This window comes from Triturus cristatus, chromosome 8 (assembly GCF_964204655.1).
Source record: "Triturus cristatus chromosome 8, aTriCri1.1, whole genome shotgun sequence".
Lineage (NCBI taxonomy): Eukaryota > Metazoa > Chordata > Amphibia > Caudata > Salamandridae > Triturus > Triturus cristatus.
Genome location: NC_140591.1, coordinates 1,552,222,316 through 1,552,247,844, shown reverse-complemented (window position 1 = coordinate 1,552,247,844; position 25,529 = coordinate 1,552,222,316). Strand labels below are relative to the sequence as shown.

At 44.2% G+C, this 25,529-nt stretch overlaps 1 protein-coding gene across 7 annotated transcripts in view; it reads left to right on the top strand.

The window, feature by feature from the left end:
* Nucleotides 1–25,529, top strand: part of NUP98 (nucleoporin 98 and 96 precursor) — a 791,668-nt gene that overhangs the window by 251,825 nt on the left and 514,314 nt on the right. For all 7 annotated transcript variants that reach the window (XM_085623457.1, XM_085623456.1, XM_085623459.1 and 4 more), the window contains 3 exons: nucleotides 7,982–8,074; nucleotides 8,623–8,760; nucleotides 21,506–21,639. In XM_085623457.1, coding sequence (XP_085479583.1) covers nucleotides 7,982–8,074; nucleotides 8,623–8,760; nucleotides 21,506–21,639 — 365 coding nt within the window. The remainder of the gene's footprint in view (nucleotides 1–7,981; nucleotides 8,075–8,622; nucleotides 8,761–21,505; nucleotides 21,640–25,529) is intronic.

The window sequence follows — 25,529 nt, the reverse complement described above, 5'->3', positions numbered from 1 at the left end:
GTTGCAGTCTGTGCCTCTCAAACCCTCTTTGGGTTCTGCACCGACTTTGGTGCCGACTTCAGTCTAAATCCAAAATCTGCGCTGGGCACTTCCAACACTGACCCCTTCACCTCTGAAAGAGAACACTCTAGCAATATTATTTTCTGACCCCGATCCAAAATTAGTCTTGGCCTCAACACAGGCAGCGTCCTGAATCCACTTTGATGTGCCAAGTCCACCCCATACAATCCGATTCAGACAGAACTGTGCCTCTGCCATGGAGCTGCCCTCATGTGCTCCACCAGCTTAGACCGCCATAGACCGGTAGCATGCTCCACATCCGAATACGGAGTCTGGTGGTTTCAACTTCCATCAGCAAGGTGAGTTCAAATTAGTTTCCATGTCTCTCCCCGGACTGACAAGATGTCGCGAGTCATTCGGGAAACCAATATTCTCATTCTCTGGCCTAAAGATCCGGTGATGCCAGTTGCATGCTTCTCCGATATAGTCGTACCATCTGAGACATGGATGGCAAAATCTTGCCGGCAGTTCCTGAGGAGTTGCGGTTCTCCTTGTCTCAAACAATTCCGGAGGGGCAAGATGCGGCCGAGCAAGTTATTAGGTCTCTCCTGGATACTACTGATTGCTTGGGTCAGGCAGTCTACACCCATGTGGTGATCAGTCTCCACACTTGGATTAAGTCTACAGGCTTCTCCGGGTATATTCAGGTGTCCCTTACAGATGCAACTTTTGACTGATCTCTTCTCATTGCGGGGGGGGGGGGGAGGGGGGGAGAGAGGCCATGGAATGCTTTCAGGAGAGTTGAGCCACATTTAGTTCCTTTGGGCTTTTGGAGACTGTCATGCAGTCTTCCCAGCAGTTTCATCCCTTATGGTATAATCCAGGCAGACATTTTGGACACGGGGGCACTGATCTTCGCTGAGCCCCCCTCCCCTGCTGCCTAAGATTCCAAGCTTCTTAAGTTTGCAGCATACAACCACCCTCAGGGAGGCAGGATCCAACATTTTCTCACAGGTCGCAGTCAATCACATTGGAAGATTTGGTCCTCCACATCATCTATCAGCGATATGCCCTTCTGTTGCTTTCTGTCCCACATCCGAGCAGCTCACAGATGAGCATCTCTCCAGCTTACTGGAAGAGGTGCAAGCTCTACTGTCCAAAGTGACCATCGAGAGGCTTGTGGGTGCTGGCATCTGGGATGGGTTAATACTACTATTTCATTGTGCTGAAGAAGGATGGAGGCCTTTGTTCTGTGTCGTTTCTTTAACCTTGGAGGCCTTCCTGCAAAGGTACATATTTAAAAGGCTCACGACGGCCTAAATTCTATCTGCCCCGGAGCCAGGTGACTGGATGCTATCCTTGGACCTGCAGGATGCATACTTTCATGTGCCTGTGCCATAGATGTTATCGGAGGTTCAAGGTAGGCCAGGAGCTGCGTCAATTTGCCATGCTCCCAGTTCGCCTCACTAGTGCCCCTCTGGTGTATACAAAAGTGATAGCAGTAGTTGTGGCACACCTTTGGAGGTTGGGGCTGCCACTTTCCCCCCCTACCTCAACTACTGGTTGTTTAGAGTGGACTCCTCAGTCCGATGTAGGCTATCTCCAAATGACTGTGAACCTCCCGACATTGTTGGGGTTCACAGTCAACGTGCTAGTCACACCCGACTCCTTTGCGAAGCCTCCCTTTCATTAGAAACATCTGGGTTATGATGCAGTTAAAGACCTTCCCTTTGTCACAACGAGCAAGGGCAGTTTAGCTATGATCCTGATATTTTAGCTGCAGTCCTGGAACTCAGTGAGTGGCTTTTAGGCTTCTTTGCCGCTTGGCTTGCTGCATCGTGCTCCTCTACTAGACCAGGTGGCATATGTGGGTTCTGCAGTGGAACCTGAATTCTCAGTGGGCCCTGCACCAAGGGAATCTGTTGGATTCCATTCAGATTGCGGAGTAGACTGCAAAAGATCAGCTGTGGTGGCTGGTCGACAGCAGGTTGGTGTAGCTGCAGACCCCTCCTCCTTTCCCATCTAGATTTAATAGTGGTGACTGATGCGTTGCTGTTGGGTCAGGGATGTCATCTGGGAGAGTTGGAGATCAGAGGACTCTTAGGTGGAAACCTGCCTCCTCTTCAAGCTGTTGGAGTTGCTGGCCATTCACCTGGCGCTGATGATTTTCATGTCATCCTTCAAGGGGACTGTTGCAGGTCCTCACGGACAGCACCACTGCTATGTGGGGGATACACCAAGCAGGGCGCTGTTTGTGTATTTGTGTGGAGGGGCTGATTTCTGTGCCAAGAGGTTGTTCGCCGCTGGAGTTGCCAGGGACATCAGGGCATTTCTATGGTCATGAACCACCTGAAGGGATCATCAAACACCGGGGCAAATTAGATGAGCTGACTGACTAATGTGGAATGACTGTTGCACCCAAACGTGGCACAGGACGTCTTCCAGCTGTAAAGAGGACCCTGGCTGGATCTTTTTGCCACAGTCTAACATGAAGTGACAAAACTCTGCACTTTGGAGTGCCAAGCAATGCTCTCTGAGATGCGTTCAGGCTAGGGTAGAGCATTGGAAACCTGTATTCCTTTCTACCCCTTCCTCTTTTGCACCGAGTTTTGAAGATCAGGAATGACGGGGCAATGGCCAACCTATTGTCTCCGGGATGGGCCTCCAGGTTGGGCCAGGAGAGTGTGGTACTGTGACTTCTGGGATTGAGCATTTTTCCTCCCACCAGGCTACCACTTCAGGAGGTTCTTTTATCACAGCAGCAAGGTAGTGTTCTGCACAAGGGCCCACAGAACCTACACCTAATTTGTGAAAATTGAGCAGCAGCAGTTGACTGAGGTTGTGAATGTTATAAATTGTGGCCTTGTGTGTTCACAGCACATATCAGTTTGTTTTGTAAAGCAAGGACTTTAAGTGGGCCCCCTGCCTGCCATAGGCTAACTTAGGGCCTAACTGTCTCTGTACCCGGCTGCCCCTGTGCCGCTGAGGGTGTAACAACTGTACCTACCTGACCCTGGGAGACCCCTAAGTCTATGCCCAGAACCTTAACTCTGCCAGTCGAATACTTGCCCAAATGCTGATAACTCATTTTTCCTCCATAGGATATCATTGCCTGGTTTTTACCAGAAATTCTTCTGTCGATTTTTGAAACAAACAAATATTCCTTAATCACCTGTGTAACAAAAATGATTTTTCAACTGTTTACAGGAGATGCACCAGTGCTGAATCTAGGATCCAGCACTGAGTAAGAAAAAGTAACGCTAACCCTACTTACCTGCTAAGTGAATTTCCTCCCATAGGATAACATTGGTGATTCTATGTGAAAAAGTGTCAACTTTTGAAATACAATAATTCCTTAAAAATCATACATGTAACCAAAATGTATGTACTTAACTGTTTCCAGGAAATGTCCCAGGACTGAATCTAGGATCCAGTCCCGTGGTTAGAAAAGTAATCCAAAAAGTGATTAATTGCATTTACTAAGAAATTCCCATTGAGCTCAATGTTATAATTGTGTTTGAATTGTGTTGCCTATTGCAACAACTAACTATTGCATTTAAACGTCTATTGCTATTTGAAAGTATTCAAGTAGAGCATCTTATTCTAAAAGTATTTTGATACCTACTTGTGGTTCTAAAATAAAACTACTATTTTTATATACAAAACAATTGGCCTAGAGTTCAGTACTTGAGTGTATGTGACCATTTGCTGACTGAGTGTGTACAACAAATGCTTTACACTGTCCTCTGATACTGACTTACTGCTCGACCAAGCTACCACATTAAAGAGTAAGGTTATAATCTAACTTTAGCCTCTGCCAAACCTCTGCAGACTGTGGACTCTGTACACACTGTACCTATTTGAGGACAGTATATACATAGCCACTTTCTTACAATTGTGACTAAAGCAAGTGTGCTAATCCACAGCAGAAGTGCATGCTGTGTTTTTAAAAGGATGTGAAAAACTGCTTGAAGAAAAAAGCACAAAAGTATGTAGTTTTTTATGTTATGTTAGTGGAACTTTTATAGCGCTCAGCTACCCTAGGGTGTCCCGGCGCTTGCTGTAGTTCTCCCAACACCCAAAAAGAAAAGAGAATCAGAAAAGCCATGTTTTAAGCGCCTTCCTAAAGGATAAAAGATCCTTAGAATTTCTCAGATTAAAAGGAAGCTCATTCCAGGCTCTGGTCGACCCTGCGACAAAACTTCTGCCGCCCCATCTGGCTTTCCTTATGATGGGGAGAACAATCAGTTTTGCTCCTAAGGAGTGCAAAGATCTTGCCGGTACATACCAGCGAAATTGTTGTCTCCTTGAACCTGTATTCTGAAGAGCGCGAAAGACTAAACAAAGGGATTTGAAAAGAATTTGCTTTTTTACAGGCAGCCAGTGCAGTTTTCTTATTGAGCCGGAAATCGGGGTAGACCTCGATGTTCCCATAAGCAGCCTGGCTGCTGAATTCTGGAGCATTTGGAGTTTATGTAAGTTGCCCTCCTGCATGTTCAAATAGAGACCATTACAGTAGTCAAGACGTGACCTAATCAAGGCTGTTACCACTGTAGATTTGCAATCTAATGGCAACAGCGGAAGCACCTTCCTCAGACTCCTAAGTATGTAAGAGGTGGTGGAGACTACGGCACTCACTTGAGCTTGCATAGAAAGGCATTCATCTAGCACTACACCCAAATGTTTGACTTTTCTTGAAGGAACTGGAAGAGTACCCATAGTCTCAGGCCACCAACTAGGAGTCCAGAGATTGATATTATTGCCGAATAGCATCACCTCTGTTTTACTTGCGTTAAGCTTTAAGCAGTTCTGTGACATCCAACCTCCCACTGCTCCCATACAGTCTTGTAGCCTCTCCCCTGACACCCTCTCCTGGCCTGGTTGCATAGAAATTACTATTTGAGTGTCGTCAGCATAAGATGTTGGACAAAAGCCGAACGACTCAATCAAAGGGGCCAGAGGAGATACGTAGACATTAAAGAGCGTGGGGCTAAGGGAAGAACCCTGTGGAACCCCACAGGGAAGAGAGAAAGAATTGGAGACAAAGTCACCCAAAGCCACTGATTGTCGTCTATCGGAAAGGAAGGACTTTCTGAGAGACCATGCTTTATTCTGTATTCTGCACGCCGACAACTGGTCCATCAACACTCCATGATGGACCGTGTCAAAGGCCGCGGAGAGGTCGAGTAGAATCAGCACTGTCTTACCATCCTGGTCCAGACCTCTCCTAATCTCATCCGTAGATTTGAGAAGGGCGGTCTCAGTGCAGTGTCCTTCTCTAAAACCAAATTGGGTGGGATCCAAGACATTGGTGTCACGCAGAAAGGCACTCAGCTTATTATTCATATACTTTTCCACCAGTTTCGCCGGCAAAAGAAGACGTGAGATAGGGCAGAAACTGTTTGGATCGTTAGTGTCCAGGTTAGGTTTCTTCAACAATGGAAGCACCGAGGCTACCTTCCATCGATTAGGAAACTGCCCATGAGAAAACATAGCATTGAAGAGAGCCGTCAGTGTCAAAGCTATGGGTTCAGATGCCAACTTTGCTATTGCCACTGGGCAAGGATCATGAGGCGACCCAGATTTAGCAGTTAACAAAAGATTAAGGGTATCTAGATACGCTATAGGTGAAAAAATATCCAGAGTGGAATTTAAATCCGGACAGGCCTTCGGTCCTGAGTTAGTGCCCGCTGGATCTTTAAAAGTATTAAATTGTTGCCACTTTAGTCTGAAAAAAAATAGCGATTTCCTCACAGAAATCCCTAGTGGGAGTAAAGTGGACAGGCAGTGGGTGTGCTAGCCTAGTGACAATTTTATAGAGTTCCTTTGTTGAATTGCTCGCGAGTTTAATCTGTTTTGTAAAAAAACTCTTGCTTAGTTTCCATCAGCAAATGTTTATAGCACAAAATATTTTGTTTATAGATCTCTTTTGCGGATGGAAGATAGCCCTTCCTCCAAGCCCGTTCCAGTTGTTTACATTTTAGTTTTTGGAATTTCAATTCTGGCGAATACCAAGGAGCTGTAGGTTGTAGCCTTTTAGGGATGATTACTTTTTTAGGTGCTAGAGTGAGGCACGCATCTTCAATCCATGCTGTATATACAGAGGCGGCTTCTTCAACCTCTGTAGGGAGGGGTCTCTGTGTGGAGAGTAGTAGATCCATAAGATCATTCCCTCCAACCTTGTTCCAAGTTCTGATTTCCTTAAACTTCCCCACCGAAAGGTCTCTGCCCTGATCTTTCAGGCCAGTTGCCTCGAACCTAATGGCAAAGTGATCAGACCAGGCAAGAGGAAAAATATCTGACCGAAAGGTGTGTGGAATTTGAAAAAATCCCGTCCAAAGTATGCCCTGCCTGGTGAGTGGGAACCCGTACCAATTGTTTTAGCTCTAGACCACCCATGAGGTCAAGCAATTTTTCTGTGTCTTTATCACCATTCATTTCTAAATGGAAATTAAAATCACCCAAGATGGTGAGTGAATCCAGGGTCAAACCCTCCTCGAGGACAACTCCCACCTCTGCTAGAAACGGGTTCCTAGGACCCGGAGGTCTGTAAATTAGAAAACCCCTAAACATGTGACAATGATGGAGAGTAAAAGCAAAGGACACGGCTTCAAAAAACGAATTGACAATTATGTCAAAAGTCGCTTTAATAGAGCATCGTAGATCACAGCCAGACCTCCACCTTTCTTAAAAGTTCTATATGCAGTATGGCAAGAGAAACCAGGGGGTGTTGCTTTCACAAGGTCTGGCCCCGAAGCTTCGTCCATCCAAGTTTCTGTTATAAAAGCTATTTTAATGTTATTGTCCTCTATCAGTGTTGCACACTCAACACTGTGTTTAACCAATGAGCGTGCATTCACCAATAGACATTGAGAAGCAGCCGATGTCCTGCCTTTATTTATATTTAATCCATTCTCGCGAGCTTCTCTTAGGGTTCTGCTGAAACCTAGCTCTGGCAAGATTGTAAAACATGCCGGGCATAACAGTGGTGTGGAACCCAGCCCAGAACCGGGTGTAACACAAAAACATTCAGGCAGCCTTGTAACATTATTCATTGCACGTAGTTGCCCACTAGAATAACTAAAAAAAGCTAATTCACCTGAAAGTGCGTGACCAGGAGTTTTGGCGCATGGCGCTGGACGGGCGCAGACGGGCTTGCCTTAGGCGCGCCAGCGGTGCGCCCGCTGCGCGCGTCCGCGCCACGCTTCTTAAAATACCCATGTGCCCCAGGAAGCTGAACCGCCGACCACCCCTCCTCCTAAGATGGCACCCGTCCCTGCCGATCCAAGCCCTCTAAGCAACAGGTAGGCTGTGCAAATGTGCAAAATGGCAATAATGCCCAACGATATTTAAAACAGATACTGTGTCCCCCTAAAACAAATTAGCAGCAAAAGAGCGATTACAACTTTAGAAAAGCTGATAAAAAAAAAAGATATCCCAGCGTAAATACTCAGCTAGCGATTCTCCCGGCTCAAGCCTCAGGAGATTACATTATATAGTCCTAATGCAACTTTAGTCAAAACATGGTTAGTGTTAACCGGTTTATCAAGATCTGACTTATCAATTCAAAGACAAAAGCATGAATGACTTGGTTAATTCAATTGTGCTGTTGATGGGGTGTAAGTTCAGTTGCAATTCAGTCAGATTGCTGCCTAGGCACTGTAAAGGAAAATTGAGTTTCTGTATATATTGCATCAGGCATTGTTTAAAATCCAAGTAGAGGTTTCAGTTATGTTTTTTGGAATTTTTTTTTTTTTTTTACCTGAACTGATCCTGTTTAGACTGTCTATTTTGCTGTTCTACTGTTGAGGTTTTTTTTTCTGCTAGCAGAACTTTATTTTGGATTACGTGAACAACTTTGATTTGAGGAAAATGTTTTAGGTGGTATACACAGGATGTAAGGACTTTAATTACAGCACTTGGTGTTTGTATTCTAGAAATTGGTGGCTTTTTTGGCGCACTGATTTTTCTGTAATTTTAGGTTTTGGTGCAAACACTGCTGGAACTGGTCTGTTTGGAAATAAACCTGCCACTGGAACTCTGGGAACTGGACTTGGAACAGGATTTGGAACAGGTAAACCTTCAACACATACTTAGTTTTGGTTGGATGCAGTCTCCACTATGATTAGTGGGAAGCAGCATTTGTGGTGTTAACTAATTAGGCTCCTTTGTTCATGTGGCATTGCAACCTTTGTAATATGAATAGATGTAGGTGTCATTACAGCCCTCCTTTTGTCTAGTGGAAGATTTTCTTCACAGCAAACTTGGAATTAATTGGCTTTGGAGGGCATAACCTCTATTGATGGATGTGGGTCAGAATTTGTCATCGTGGTCCCTGGCCAACTGGGTTCTTTTCTAAATATCTTTTAAATTGTACTGATGCATGCATCATGCACTACAAAGATGTTTCAGATTGCATCTTCATTATGTGAGCAAGTTGGTAATTTATTTTTAAGTTGCAAACAAGACTCACTTTTCAAGGAAATGACATGCTTCACACATTAAGTAGTTGGTAATGGCACATAGGTCTTGTGTATTTTCATAGATAAGAATATCAATAGGCTTCCCCTATTCTTGTTTGAATTTAAGCAAACTGCTGCATTATTCTCCTTTTTCCTGCAGCTCTTTCGGCAGGTCAGACATCTCTGTTTGGAAACTCACAACCCAAACTTGGTGGAACGTTGGGAACTGGAGCATTTGGAACTGGGGGATTCAACACAAACACCGGTATTGGATTTGGAGCGCCTGCTGGTCAAATGGGTATGTGAACTGATGTTTTCTTACATATGGAATTTATGCAGGCTTGCATTCCAAACTGTTTACTGTATCTTATCCTTCAGCTAGTTTATATTTGTGTATTGAAGATGTTGAGTCCGCTGTTAAGGATTGCAGGATGGGTTTGGGGTCTGTTTTTTTAAACATTTCTATCATTTTTATTAAAGCTAACCATGAACAATAGTTGGGGCTGCTTTAGCATGGACATAGTAGGGGCTGCTTCTAGCCCTGGACATTTTGCTACTCTTCCAATATTTTACCTTTTATGGCTCTGTATCTCCAGTCATCTTCCTAGTGCCCACACCATTCTCTCCAAATCCACTATTCCTTCCCTCCTTAGCTGTTGTCCCTCACGCTTCTGTAGAGGAGGGAATCTGTTATATTTAGTTGAACCATCACAGTCCTGTGACCCAGTGTACAATCTTTCACTCAACACCTGAAAGTAGAACAGCAATAGGAAATATGCTTATGTGTTTAAGAAAAACGCTAGTAAATCAGCCTTGGAACTTATGGGGAAGATCTTCCATTATGCCCCCCCCCCCCCCCCCCCCCCCCCCCCACAAAAAAAATAATTTCTTCTGGATTGCATTCTAAGAGGATTCTGTGCAGTATCCTTTGGAGTCTGATAAATAAGCATTTTTACACCTCTTTATGCTCCATTTCAGGGCATTCTCCTTCCAATGTATTTTTGCAACTTAAATAACATTTATTCTGCTTCTATTGGGGAAATGATACACGAAATTTCAATTTAGAAACCATTTTTTAACAGTATTATTTTGTTTTTGATCCTTTACAAGGATATATGTTATACAACATCTTGATAGCATCATTTGCTTTAATCATGTTACATCACCCTATACATGATTTGCTTCAATCAACAAGTCCAAGTAAAATAATAGTGTTATTTCCCCAGGGTCTTTATATCATTGTATAGTAAGGTTCTTTGAACGTTTATCATTTAACTACTTGATGCTGTTCATCTTTCTCAGTATAAAGGGGAACTAGAATCTCGCATAAAACATTGCCAAGAATGGCTCATGACATCTGACATAGATGTCGGATCCCCACCCAAGACTTGGGTACTTTTCATATGTGTTGAACAGAATCCAGACCTGCTCAAATTGATCAAATCTAATATGTATAATGACAGATAACTTCTCCATAGCATAGAGATTCCACATTCTTTCCCTCCGCATGCTAATTAAAGGAGTAGCTTGTAGTTTCTAGACATGGGCAGTTGCTAATCTAGCCACAAGAAAATGGTGGGAAATTAGCTTACCCATTGGTATGGTTAATAGATTTATACTGTTCTTGCCTGCATCCCGAGAAAGTAGCGTTAAAGGATGGAGTGGTAAGGTGATTAAGTTCTAATCTGGGACACGGCCTCCTTCTAAATAGTTTGTATATGAATGCAGGACCACCATGTGTGAAGTAGTGTGCCCTTCTCACCACAGTCTTCCCAGACACATCCTTCAATCGAAAAGGGGACTGGTACCACCTTTTCATAATATTCTTAATGCTGTATGCCCTAGACCAAATTTTAGACCATAAGTCATATCAGATTAACTAGGTCTCTCCCCCAGTTCACTGCATGTTTATTTGTGTTATCTGTAGGTTGCTTATAGGTTGCTTATAGGTTGCTTATTTGTCAGTAAAGCCATGCTATGCACCTCTGTCTTGGTTTATCGGAGTGACTAGACCTAAGTAGGTCCTTTTCCTGCCTGTTCTCTCACCTCTCTAATTGTTTGTTTGGTGCAATAATTGGCTCAATCGATAGTTCTACTCCTGTGTTAGGCTCATTGTCTTGGTTTCCTCGCTTATACAGAGTTCCCCAACACAAAGATTACTTAACATTGGAATATACGGATTCCATTTTTTAAAGCCCTTGATCCAGAAGTTGAGGATGACATTTAGGTTTGTGTACAGTTGGAATCACTGGTGAGGGGATTGATGTGGACCCTTTCTCATGCTAGATCTATGTTCCACCTTTATCCATAGTTTTCCCACATATGTTGTGGTTCCTATCCAAGGCTGGGCGAATTAGGGATGCCTGTATGTAAGTCCTCCTATTTAGAAGTCCCAATACTATATCCTTGGTAGCTTTACATGTAGTCCAAGTAAATAGGTGTTCCGTTATTCACAAAAAGACAATAGTTTCTTCTGAAGTCTGTTCAACACTGCCTTTGGGAACTTGAGTGGCATTGTCTAAGCTTTGTATAGAAAGCAAGGCAGAGAGTTAATTTTAAATTTTCTACTTCTCCCAGTCCAAATGATTTCATGCTTCCTCCATCAATAGGTCTTTATATAGTTTCTAGATTAGTGAGGGGTTATATCCTTTCGCTATAAATTTGCCCCATTATATTTAATTTGTTCTTCAGTCCAACTCCAACCATTATGGAATAGCTGTTCTCCACATTCAGATTCCAGGCCATGTGACTTTGAGAAATGTATTTTAAAGCTGGACACTTCAGCATATAGGTTGATCTCCTCACTTTTAGCTCAGAGAGCAGTAGCTCGGTCGATAGCAAAGAATATTGGCGGCAAATAATGTGACTTTGTCCCATGAAGAATTCTGTGGACAACTCATTCCATTGATTTTGCGAATTTTTAGGGTGAAAGAGGATGCCCCTGTCTTGTTTTATCTTGTTAGTGGAAAGGCCGTTGACTACTTCCCATTCACCCTTATTTTGTTTTAAAGTTCTTTGTAAGTGTACAGGATAAATGTTTTTTTATCAGCTCTATTTGAGTTTTGTTCAACCTAGTAATAACTTTCCATTCAACCTTGTCAAAGGCCATCTGTCAAGAGACTGAAGATTCATTTGTTTTCTCGTCGTTGCCTTTCTGCTTTCTGCCTCCTAAGCATAGCCGACCGCCTCAAATTATTGCCTGTGTAGCAATCTTTTATGCTGTATAGATTTTAGTTTAGACAAAATAGAATGCAGTCTTTGTGACCAGAATAGTTGAGAAGTGCAACCGGGCATATGAGTATTATTACATATTGGGTCTTTGTCTGGTGCCAAAATAAGATTCAAGCATAGTGTTTGTCTTTGTGCCAGTTGTTGGCATATGATTGAAAACCTTTGAAAGTGGGTCAGCCACTGTATCCACATTTTTATAGAATGATGGTAGAGAACAATATGGTCCCAGTTCCTTCACTTTCTGCATTCTTATTATGGTCACTTTAAGCTCCTTTGTAGATGTTTTGTCTCCTAGACATTCAAAATATATTTTCTATGTGAGTGAATTGCAGTCTGCCGGACAGTTATCCTGTTCGTGTGGATATAATTGTTGCCTTCTCAAAACAATAATAAAAACCTTAAGGATATCCGAGTTGCAGGTACGTGTAACACTTTTATTTCTTTGAAGGAGGTTTGCATTTGTATGTGTCTTAGGTTGTACTTTAATAGTTAAATCAGTTTGTCCCCCTTTTCACAATGTTTTTGATCCCTGGTATTGAGGCTGCAGGCGTCGTCTGGAGTGCCGAGGAGGGTCCTTGGGTGCTGGATTCCTGGTCACAGTTGCCGGGGGGACGTCCTCGTGGCCTTGTTCACTCAGGCACAGGCCGGTCTCAACGGGTGCAGTGTGCTCGGTTCCTGACTGGCGCCAGGGGTTGTTGCTGTTTGAGCAGAACCACTGCTCGTGGGAGTCCCAGTCTTTAGATGAGCAAGGCAGTCAGGTCCTTCTAGATTGCTGACCACAGGAGATGCCGGGATTTAGCAGGAGCACGTTCGAGGGTCAACAGGCCTGTAGGGCTGGGGCCAAGTCAGTTGGTGTCGTCCTCTTGTTAGCAGCTGTACGGCAGGTCTTCTTTCTTCTTCTTGTTTCGGGACCTGAGGAAGGAAGGTTCAGGGTGCCCCTAAATACTACATTTAAAGGCGTTGCAGGTAGGTAAAGGGCAGGGACCAATGGGTCCCTTCCCGGGGGTGGTACACCCTCTATCCTGCCACTCTCCAGTGGGAGGGGGCAGGAGCCTAGTCCTGATTGGGTAGGGCTCCCCATCCTCAAGATGGCGAGAGCCCGGAGTTGTGCTTCACCTCGCCTCCCCCACCTGAGGGGTGGGGTTTGCAGAGGCTGGCACACCCCCTTTCCTCACTTGGGTTTTCCAACCGATCTTCCCGCCAGAGTGGGCGTCAGAACCAGTGGGAGCCAGTCGCCAAGTACAGCAGGTGGCCTGGAGAAGCTCACAAAGGCGGCATGCTTTTGAAGCTTCCCCTGCCCATCCTGGGGGAGTTGGCCTAGCACCTCGCCCCAGGATGTGCATTGTTGCAGGCCCACGAGAGCGGATGGCTCCCTACCCAAGGGTCCAGCAACATGTCTGCTGGGTGGCAGCCTCTCAGTCAGGACGCTGGTTGTTGGTTAGTTTCAGGGGGCATCTCTAAGATGCCCTCTGTCGTGCATTTTACATTGAATCCCACACTGGCATGAGTTTGGGTTTAATGTGCTGAGAAGTTGGATACTAAACTTCCCAGTCTTCAGTGCAGCCATCATGGTGCTGTGGAGTTCGTAATGTCGACCTCCCAGCACCATATACTCTTAATGGCAACACTGCACTTACAGGGCCCAGGAATGGACCGGGGTACAGGGCTCATGCACCTGTACCCTCACCACTGGCATAGGGCACCCAGCTGGAGGGATGACTGATGTATGTCAGGGCAGTGGTTTGTGGGCGTGCCATGTCGTCTGTTTTGTTCTGCACCCAGCCACTCAGCCTGCAAAGGCTGTGTGTCAGGGTAGAGGGCCTCTAAGGGTGGCACAATAAGTTCTGCAGCCCTTAGGAGCCTGCTCTGGTCACAGTGCCCTGGGTACCTATGGTACCATTTACCAGGGGCTGACATGTGGCCAGAGATGCCAATTGGGTTGAGGCTTCAATGCAGTTTTAGGGAAGGAACACAGGCCCTGGGCATCTGATTGGCAGGAGCCCAGGGCACACTCAAAGTACGTCAGCAATTCAGCAACAAGTGGAGGCACAGCATGCAAGAAAGATGGCACTTTCTCACACTAATGAGATCTCTAATTTCCGGCCTATCTGCTTCCTTAACCTCTTCAGTGCCCCGCCCTTTCCACGCCCTGTGCCGGGCGTTGCATTAGCGGGCGGGGTTCATGACGAGATAGTCTCGTCATGGAGCGCGGTTGCGCTGTGCCCATGACGACACTATCTCGTCATGGGCACTGAAGGGGTTAATAAATTCTGGAATATATTGCGTTTTTTCAACTTTCCCTTTCTCTTCAAGGTAATGACCTCTCCCCAGTTCAGAAGGGCTTTCGTCGTGGTCACTCACCAAAATACACTTTACTTTCAGTTTCTAACTAAAAGCTTTGTGCTTGTCATCACAAACACTCTTCACTTATTATTCTTCTTGACCTTTCTGCTGCTTTGACACAGCAAATCACTCTTTCCTTATCTACATGTCGTGTCTCTAGTACTACCCTTCTCTTCTTTTCCTGCTTAGCTTCCTGGAAAACAAGCATTTGCAATGCAATAGGTCTCGCATTACTGAAAGTTTGAGCTCTTGGCATTGCATTATTATTTGCAATGCTAATAGCTCAAACTATCATTAATGTGAGACCTATTGCATTGCAAATGCTTGTAATCTAGAGTTGCCCTTTTACAGAAATATTAAACATCCCACGTGCAAGAGGTTTGAGAGGAAGCAGAGACAGCCAACGCTTAAAACATGCATCTCCTTCCATGACTGCTTTTTATGCACAGAGGAGGAAAATGCCTGCGTCCCGGGACAGACAACCGAAAAACATCATTTGAAATACTGCAGATACCCCTCAGAAGGCAGCTAAGCAGTATGAGAATGGACTGCGGCCCCCCACCTCTCCTGCGCTGACCTCAATATCCTTGTTGCTTTATGGCCAGAGCTGCCGACTTTGGAGCTGGGGGAACCAAGTTCAGTCTTCGGTGGCGTCTTAGTATCCTGTGATTCTGGGCAAATCACAATCTCCCAATGCCTACCAAAAATGAAGGTGGCCTTGTGTAACATAATTTGTGCTCATGTAAAGCGCCCCAATACCTTCGGGTCGAGTTTGCGCTGTAAAAATCTGCAAAAAAACCCAACTAGGAACGGCACATGCTGCCAGTGCCAAACCTCTGGTGTGATTGCGAGCAACTTGAAGTCATAGCAATTTATTTCTGCATTTTTATATAGCGCAAACTTTACCCAGAGCGCTTTACAATAGAGGGAAGTATGTTTGCAGCAAAAGATCTTAGTTAAGAAATGGTTACCTACCGAATATAATTTCCAGGTTTAGAAACCCAGTCTCCACAAGCTTTTTCCTCAGTCACGTTCTGGGCCCTTGCGATGCTTAGAAAGGGGAGTTTAGCGTGGTTTGTGGCGAGGGGCAAACAGGGAATGCTTCGAGTGGGGGTTTGTTTGTGCAGAGAAGGTGCTTTAAGTGCCTGATGAATGGCGGATCTGTTGTTTGGAGCCATCGTTCGGAGATGTTTAAACATTCTACTGCGACCATTGCTGTGTCCCGCAGCATAAAACCCAGGAGATTTGTTAGAAAAACAAACACATACACAAAAGAAACCATGTTGAGGGAGGGGGATAGAGCATTGAGCCAGGCAAACACATCGCAAAAAGGAACCACACTGAGCAAAGGGTGAAAGCAGAGGAAGTGCAGCGTCTGTGAAGGGGCGCCGCGCTGAACGAGGGAAATGCTTATAACATGCAAGCAGGATATGCCCAAGTTTAGCCCAAGGGGAGGAGGAAGGGGCAGCAAATAAAATTAACAATTAGGGCATTGTGTTAAAATGATCTCCTGTAAATCTCATTGGCAAAGGATTGAATGCTCAATTATAATGTCTGATTTACTTGGAGTGTGTAACAAGCTGCCACCATTCTGTATTCTACACAGACGTAAATAAAACAAGCCCTGCAGGGAGTGGTGTGCGCGTGCTCGTGTTGCTGGTAGCTGCATGGAAGGAACAAGCCCGGAGTGGTGCGTGCATGCAGACAATCCGCAAACGCAGATGCACACTGGGTTACTGTCATTCTGAGCATACGACAGGCTTGCACATATCAACAAAGGCACGCATACATTGCTCAACTGTTGTAAGTTCACAGAATAGATACAGTGACTTGCAAGAAGCCTGCAGTATGTTTGTCTCACAAAATCTGCAACTTCAATCAATGAAGACTTTAATTAAAACGTACTATTAGAGGCAGCGCCGACACCCTGTATGCCAACTTTGGAGCTGGGGGAACCAAGTTCCATCTTCGGTGGCATCTTAGTATCCTGTGATTCTGGGCAAATCACTTAATCTCCCCATGCCTACCAAAAATGAAGGTGGCCTTGTGAAAGCAAGTTGCGGTACCATAAAGCGGTTTTGGGCTTTCATTTAATGTTCTTCCCGAAATGTGCTCCAGGCAACACGTTAATCTTCGTACGCCGTGTTTGTGCTGCACATTTGGAGGCTTGACAATAACATGCTAGTTGGGGCTGAGCAACACCATCACTGCCATACCAAAATGGTTAAAGGGACTGTAAGAAGGGGCGGTGCAAGGAAAACAAACTGCGAGGGGCGGAAGGAAGGCGACTATGTAAATGAACAAATTCAAATGAAAAGAAGCCGGACAGGTAAATTACGACAAACTGGTGTCCAGCACCATAGCATTTACATTGGAAATGCTGTGCTTCTGTCAGAGGGTGGTCAGAAAGCGGAAACAGCAAGGGTCCGGGACCGAAAGCAACGTTTAAAAACAAGCATTGGCTGCACGCGCGACTGGGGGTGGAGGAGCGCATTCCAGGCGGGGGAGCGGACCCTTTGAAGTGCTCCCAAAAAACGGACTGCATGGCGGCACGATGCGCGTGCTAGCCATGCAATCCGCTTTTTGGGAGCACTTTTAAAACCCGCTTACAATAGTCTCGCTTTGCGATCGCTTACGCAATAGCAAGGCTAGACCTAAAAACCGCATCCTCAGCAGGCCAGTAGCCTACCCTGTTTCCGGATTTGTCCCGGGGCTTGGTTCTAGTCATCTGGTCTTCATTGTACACTATTCCTTTCATTTCTGTCATTTAGTCCTTTAACTTTCTCTCCCATTTCCATGCTGACGGCTCTCAAATCTGTTTCTGCTTTTCTTCCTTATCTGACATCCTTCTTGACCATATTTATGCTTGTTAATTGACTGCTGAAAACTGGATTACTATGTAATTTTTAAAAACATAATCGTAAAAAAAATAAGATCCTCTTATTCCCAGCTTCAGCTGCCATTACCACCCATTGTCCTATCGTTTTAAATATATCACTATTCCTACTTTCTCTTCAGTTAGAAATCCTTGTGTTATGTTTAATTATTCTGACTTTCTCCGAACAGTTGTGTTCTGTGGTCATGTCTTGCTGCTTACATCCCCATAATATCCAGAAAGTCAAATCTTTTCTCCCCTTCTCCTCCATCCTCCTCTTGGTCCAGTGTCTGGCCCTTTCTCGAATCAAATACTTTCCTTCTTTATATGTTGACTTCCCTTAATCACTGCTCTCCCTACTCAAAGCTACTTGAAACGTTTGTGTTCGCCGACTTCTTATTTAGCTCAGATTCTTTGTTCACTGGTGACTGTTATGGCTCCTAAACTTTAAAACAAGATAGGAGCATGTGTCACATGAGGACAGTGAGGATTCTTAATCTTCCTCAAAAAGGTCACAAAAGGACTCCTCCTATTCCTCATCTCTAGAGCTGCCTAAAAAATCCTCTTTAAAAAAAACCTCTGCATGGGCCTCAGAGGGCCATCCAAGTCTCCACATGAGGGTGAAGTCTCTTTAGGGCAAAAGGAGAAGAAAGTTCAATCTTTCTCCTCCGATGCCTGAAAAACAAGTTCTGAAACTGTTGCACATCAGGTTTGTCATGCTTTCAAAAAACCTTCATCTGCTCAGTCGATGCACAGATCTCAACAATTTTGTCGCTGTCGACGAGAAAATAGTCTACGTCGTTGAAGTCTGCAGCGTCTATGGCAGCCACTACCATTACCGTCTCCACTCCGTTGATAGCTATGTCCTGCTCGACGACGATCTAGTCGATAAGACCTATCCCTACACTGTCCACACTGAAAATAATTCCAGGCTTGTCGACGGCAACAATTACGACGGCAACTCTCCCGTAATTACAACTATCCCGGTGTCTGCAAAATCAGCCTCAGTGATGTCGCCGCTCAAACAGTCTGTGGTACCCTTTTCTTCAATGAGAGAAAAATCTCAAACAGGAAAAACCTAACATATTACACCTTTACACGCTTCACCAAGTAAAGTTGTCATCATTGCTGCCTGCCCACTTTATAGACGAAGATGACTCCGAAAATGACGTCCGCTTTGTTGCTTCGCACAGCCCATCTGAGCTGCATGTTAAATGTCAAGCAGATGACTACGATGAAGGTGCTCATTATAATCAGGGGTACTACGCTCCTCCAGAACAATACCACCAGCAATATCCGGAGGAAATGGTGTTGTGGAAATCTGAAATAATTTCCGTTCTCATAAGCTGAAGCTATTTTGGTTGTGGCATCCATTTTGTTAACTATGTAATTCTCCCGTGTTCACTGTTGCTTGCCGTTCTATTCTGCTTGTCATCCGCTTTAGTTAACTCCTTCTGTACTGAGCCAAAGCAATGTACTTGCTGAGAAAAGGCACGTAGCAGCTGAAATGCACCTGGTTAAAGATATAACTGTCAACTGTTTTCTGCTGTAAACAGTTCTGTTCCCCCTCCCACTTTGCTGACTAAGTGATTACCCATCTGCCCATGTCTGGCTGTAACTGTTTCTGTATAGGCCTGTGCCTTCTATTTGTATCTACATGCTTACTCTGCAAAAAAGTATGTATATAAGCACCATACTCTGTGTATTCCCTGTACTACCTCAGGCAGCACTTGAGTGCTGTGTGGATGGAGTCCCACTCATGAGTGTTTTATAAACTTATTTGAATTTCAGCTTCAGTGCCAATCTCTATTTTGTTGGTCTACGTACCGGTGGACAGAGAAGGTTGACCCCTGCACCGGTGTGCTTATTAAAAAGCACATTTCCACAGTGTATCTTCCTTCATCATTACTGTCTGACTTACAGTTCATGCTTTCTGGCGGCATTTCCCTCCAACGTCGTCTGCAGCTAAACACGCCTCTCCACTGGCAAAGTCCACTCCACAAGCTCCAAAACCTCTATTGCTGCCTCCATCGGCACAACCCACTCTTCTGCACGATCCAACACCTTCTGATTGTGACAGGGAAGAGGGTGAGATCCGCAATGCTCACATGGCGTGGGATGACTATTACCTCCAACACCGCCTCCGGTAGACTCTACTCCCGAGGACAGGTGGGGTGGATCCCATAATCTTCTCGAAAAAGCTACAAGAAGGTTCAAGCTTACCATGCCTACAAAGGAGACCAACTGTTTTCTCTGATTTTAAGAAGCTCTTTCGCAAAAAACATTAGGGCTATGCCGGTCGATAACATCTGAGATGAGAGCATAAAAGTTAAGAAAAACACAGCCACGGTTGCTGCGGTATTACCACTCCTAGATTAGAAATACAAGGTCCCGGAAGATGCTCCTACATGTCTCACTGGGCATCCTAAACCAGATTCCGTGATTACACAGGTGGCCCAGCACTGGTCTTAGAACCTTCCAGCACCGATCGCCGCACCTCCAGACAAAGAAGGTAGACGCCTAGATAATATTGGGAAGCGTTTTCCTCCCATAGATGATGCCCTCCAGGCCATAAAAACGGACACTGACACGGCTATGTCATTGAGGACATTACAGTACAGAAAGATGCCCTATTGAGGTGTTAGAGGAAGAGTACAACCTTCCTATAGAGGAGGCTACTAGCAGTATTGCTCTCCGTCATATTCATCGGCCTCTCAGCAGTTTCGTCCCCAGTATCCTCAGAGGCCACCACCACAAGCAGCCTATAATAGTCACCCCCCTGCCAAGGGAAAAACTAGGACGCCAATTAAAGAATACTGGCCACCATTATTTACCAGTTAGACACTGGTTACTCCCCTGTTTTCTACATCCTGTCGTGGAGGGAGAGTATCCAATCACCTTCCGAGATCGTGACAAATAACTGGCCAAACATTCGGCCATACATTAGAACTTATCCAAACACCACCTCAAACCTCCATTCAAACCCAGTGATCACTCCTCAAATGGAGGTAAAAGAATGTGCTCAAAGCAGGAGCATTAGCTAGTTCCTGCACTGCAGAAAGGAAGAAGTTTCTATTCCTGTTTCTTCCTAGTATGCAAAAACCTATTTCAGAAAAGTAATTCTGCATGGTAACACTGCAGGATAATGCAGCTCCTGAATCTGGGTATTGTATGTCAACTCTTAATCTAAAAGATGCATATTTTCATGTACTCATCCACCCAAAACACAGGAAATGTCCACACAGATTCACAGTAGCCAGCAGCCATTACCAGTTCAAGGTGCTCCCTTTAGCCTGAAATCCGCCCCTTGCATATTGACAGAGTGCCTGGCACCTGTGGCAGCTTTTCAAAGACCATCAAATGTGTGTCTTTTGCTTTCTCGCCCTAAGTGCTCCAGGTATGCCCAAATGTGGGTCCTGGGCTCACTGTGCTACTGTAATCAAGCTATCCTGGCTGAAGAGGGGTCAAAACCCGAAACCGGTCCTAGGTCTCAACTTGGGTGGCATGGTGAGAAAAAGAATGATGGATTTAACCCAGATCTCTTGACTGGGGGCGAATGTAATGATTTGTTCTGCTTTTTGTCCATCGATTGTGTTTCTTTAGCTTTTCAAAGACAGCGCAAGCATCAAGTCTTCCCTTATCTGAATTGGTATTTTCTGTCTTTTGATACATAGATATGTATACATAGACATCTTTTACTACATGAATTTATGTAGATTTTGCATTTGTGAGAAAATGTGCTTCTCAACTGCTATTTAATCTGAATCTAGCATGTGAATCTATGAAAGATCCAATACTGGAGTAAGATAATGAATTACTTACCTGTAACTGTAGTTCTCCAGTATTGGAATCTTTCATACGGTCCACCCTACTACCTCTGGAACACCTTCTTTCTCAGTTGGTGTTCATTTAAACTTGTGCTATAAAATAAAAAGAAGGTAGGACAACCTCATTGGTTTAAGTGTTTATTTTTATTTTTATGACTGTTACTAAACTGAAGGGTTTTATGGCCTTTCTAGTCAGTACCTTGCATTGCTTTTGTAAGGTACCGTGTGACTTCCATCTCTATGACGGTGAATGATTCAAGCATGTGAATCTATGAAAGATTCCAATACTGGATAACTACAGTTACAGTTAAGTAACTTATTTTATTACTTTACCTTGTTAACACTTTCTGATGGATGTTCTATCTGACTGTACCGTCTTACTGCGCTGCCACCTCCCAGCTGTATGGAGTGGCCTCTTTAACATTTAAAAAGGTTCTAAATTAGTCATTGGCACACAGGTACCAACAGTTGTTAAGGCTTTGTGTCTGAGGACGCGAAGGAGTAGAAATAAACTAATGCCGAACACAGGTGAGGTGCTTATATGTGGCAATGTGCTGTCACATCTGGGGCAAAGCGAAGTTGAAATCTGCAGTATCCACCAGAAAGAGTGTTACCAATGGTAAGTAACTTGTTCCTCTGGAAAGGAGGAATAATTAAATCTCCCTACCATTAACTTTCCCATTTATTATCGGCAGATTTTCAATTGATTTTTTTGGTGAAAACTGTGGCAATCACTGAGACCTACTTCTATTTTGCCATGTATCTAGGTTTGTCTGATCCAAATGCTGCAGCTGCGCAGCAGGCTGTTCTCCAGCAACAGATAAATACGCTGGCCTACTCACCATTTGGGGACTCGCCTCTGTTCAGAAATCCTATGTCTGATCCTAAGAAAAAGGAAGAGGTGAGCAATGAATTTAGTATTTATGTAATTTTTGTAACTGGTGATATAATTACTTGCATTGCTTTTAAAATTAAAGTTACAAAACATTTTTGTTACAAAACGATCAAATCTGTTTTAAGATTAAGAATGTGTTTTTTTTTTCTACAAGTTATTGATTATCATTTTTTTTCTTTATTATCTTTGAGTAATTTGGAACATAGGTTTTCTTTTGAGGTGTTTTGCCAATATCAATGTGTGTGTCTAATAGTAATTGAACAGATGTCACCTATTTGAGGCAGAGAAATTTCTAACTTCCCTTTTGCTGCCTATAGGTATAATTTAGCAATGCCCTTGGCATGGTGTTTTATTTTGCATGCAATCATTTTATGAATGCATAATTTTATGGGGGACCTTTGGTGCCTGTCTTCCTGAGGAAGAGATGCTATGGCTGACAAAGCTGTGCGGGAAGGGTGTGTGAACAATAAGATTTTAGTCTACTTACTGCATCTTTTAAGTATAACAATTGAAGCTTGTTAGTCTACTTTGTTGATTAATATGAAAGTTTGGTAGGCTGGAGGTGTGCGGAGAACCACCTGAACTTTGAGGAAACAGAAGTAAGGAATATCTGCAGTGCACTTTTCTACGCTGGTTAAAAGTGATGAATAAGGAACTTGATAGTGTACATTTTGAAGTCTGATAAACAATTATAACTAAAGTGATCCAGTCTCAAACTGGATCGTGCTTGTGTAATCAGCCAAAGGCATATTGAGGTTCGAATTGGAGGTTGATTTGTGAAGTAGTCCAAAGTATCGCCTATACATTGTATCTTAGATTATCTGCCTACTCCTGAAAGATTGATTTAGAAGAATGCATCTGGCTGCCTCAATTGTGATTCAATTCCCTTGAAATGATATTGCCAAAGTTTAAGTTCACAAATGGAAACGGAGTCTCTAGGTACTCCTCTATCCACCACATACCAGGCCTGCCTTCACTGGGTCTAAATAGTGGAACAAGTGATAATTGAGGATTTGAACTTGTTGGTTTCTTTCCTTAGCAACTGAATGCACACCAGGTGTCCTTCATACCCATTTTTTTATCCATTAGGTTTAATCATATGAATGGTTGGTACACATTGAAAAATCATAAGTTGCAGCTAAAATGTTGAGTGTTTTGGACACCCGACAAGCACAGTAATCCCAGCGACCAGAATAATCTGACAAACGTAGCAGTATATCATTTATGTAAATGTGCCATAGAGGGAAATAATTTGCTATCTATTATCGAGTTATAGTAGCGTTGTTAAATTTATTTGAGATTTTAATAAGTTTATTAGGGGAAAACTATCCGCCATTTACAGAAAGGACCTCTTGTTGATTTTGGAATTAAGTCTCCCTTTTGCAGAAATCTTTCTGGGTTCACCCAGTGGTTTCCCACAGGTTTCCACCGCAAATGTCAAGTAAGTAGAAGACACAAAATTAGAATAAATGGGCTTTCTGCTTAATACTTAATCTAACAGCAGATTTATCACTGCCCTCACACCTAACTGTAATATGGAGTGGTCTATTAACACTTAAAAAGGTCCCAAGTTAAGTCAGCACACTGGTACCATACATTGTTCACACTCCGCGTTTGACATTGCCAAAATGGCAAATGTGAAGAAGCTGTGTGCATTGATGGCATTTGCATTCAGCTCAGTCACTTGTGGGGGCGCGTCTAGTTTCCCCATACAGCATAGTGGAGCAGGAGAGCATGCTATGAAAACACTGCCTAATGCAGTCTGGTGCCTAGAGTGTTCTAAGGGGAGGAATTATCTGCTACAGTACCCGCCAGAAAGAGTGTTACCCGAAGGTAAGTAACTTCTATGTTGTTGCTCTTCTGATATATTTTAGTTAAGGTAAGCTCTGTTTTCGTGCGGCCCTTACTTCAGCTGCGTATAGGCTTGGAGAATAATAGGCGTTCTCCACTTATTCAGGATTCCTCAGACGAGGAATCCGACTATTAGGTCTTTGTGTTGTACCTGTAATTCCAAAGAGGAGGGTCCATGAGGAATGTGCAGGAGGCCTAAAACGTTTGTGATAGTTGAGGTTTGGCAGGTCCATAAATTCTGCTGTACAGGCTTTGCAAATATCGCTATTCAGTAGTTTCATGACTTGGCCATAATGCACATGTTGCAGGTACTTGCTGCATGCCTGGGGCACACTTCGCTGTTAAAGTACATGTACTGCTACTTACTGGAGTAGGAAATGCTTGTCCGTACATAAAGTGTATTCAAAACTCGACCACATGCATGTTGACTGACTTGATAATGGAAAGGAAGATTACAAATTCCATTTGTTTAGCAGTTAACTGAAACATGACTAACAGATTTTCCACCAGAAAATTAATGCATGGGGAAAGTGATGGTCATGGCAATTCTCCTGGGGAATTCCAACTTTTTAGTTCTTTAAAGTGAACATTAAAGCCATAGATCAATTTGCTCATCTCACCTTTCCCAGAATCCATTTTCACTGTAGCAAGGCCGGTGGTACCTCTTGGCTAACATGCAGTTCACTAGCTACCTTGGTAAGTAATAATTTGCATTTGGGACCACCAAAGATATTACTCCAAGGTATCAAATTAATTGCTACATTTAACCAGACTCGTTGCTGAGCTTGGATTTAATGTAACTTTTAATAGAAAGGTGACTTCAGGAAGTCACCACTTGTTGCCCAGACCTCCAGTAGCCTTTTCTCTCGATCTGCAACAGTTAGCTTCAGAGACTGCATGCTGCCCCCATGCTAGAAAGTGTGAAGCCCTTCCAGGAACAGGGAATGTAGCAAGCTGGCTCTTTATATTTTATACCAAAAAGATATACTGTGCCAGGAGTCCAGGTATTCCTTTATCAGTGGACAGGGGCTTGCTCTTGCAATCCCAAGGTGCTTTTCTAGGGGAATAGTGTGGTTAAGCAGCCTTAGGCTTATCAGAGCAGTGTTAGACATCTGCAAATACACAATAGTCATTAAATAAGGCACACGACTCAATAAGGAGATCCACACCAATTTATGAAATATAACCTCTTTATATGTTCAGGCACCAGAATCAATATGATCAGGTAAGTACGTTTTGCAAGAAATACATTACGTTTTAAAAAGTTGACAGCGCGTTTTTCAGAAGCTGCAATGTTATCCTATGAGAGGAAAAATAAGTACGGCAATCTGAAAGAGACACGTTAGTGATAGATTCCTTACCTTAGATTATCCCCAGGCATCCGACTGGATCTGGAAAGTTGTTCAGCAGCAATACGCCTGCGTGTCGGTACATGGCGCCGTGCGCCTCTGCGTCCGTCGCTGGCATCGTATGCGCCCAGATGACGTCACAGACTACTTGGGCGCCACCCATGCGCGCTGACGTCAGTTCTTTCTTTTTTCTGCGCCAGCAAGCGCAGATCCGGTTAGAGCACGTACTCTAGTCACTTTTTGACTAACTTTGAAACCTGTCTCTACTTCTTTTGAGTCTTTGACTCCTGGTGCCACGTAGTAATGCCTGGGTCTAAGTTCTGCGGGGCCTGTCGCCGTACGATATCGGTGGCTGACTTCCATGGTGTCTGTCTCTACTGTCTGGAGCGCGACCATGACTCCCGGTCATGTTCTGACTGTCTAGCCATGGCTCCGAAGGCTTTGTGGCAGCGGTCCCGAAAGCTGCTAGAGGCCAGGCAGTCGTCTCGTTCGAGGGACAGACTGCAGAGCCATCATCGCTCCTCGGGGTCGAAGTCTTCACCCACGGAATAGGGTAAGATGTCACAAAGTCGAAGAAGCATGTTCGCTCTCCGACGTCCCCTCTGTTGGTTTCCGTATGTGGATGAGGGGGCCAGGGGTCTTTCCCCTGCGGCTCTGTTCGAGCCTGGGAGTCCCGGGGCCTACCCACCTTATCCA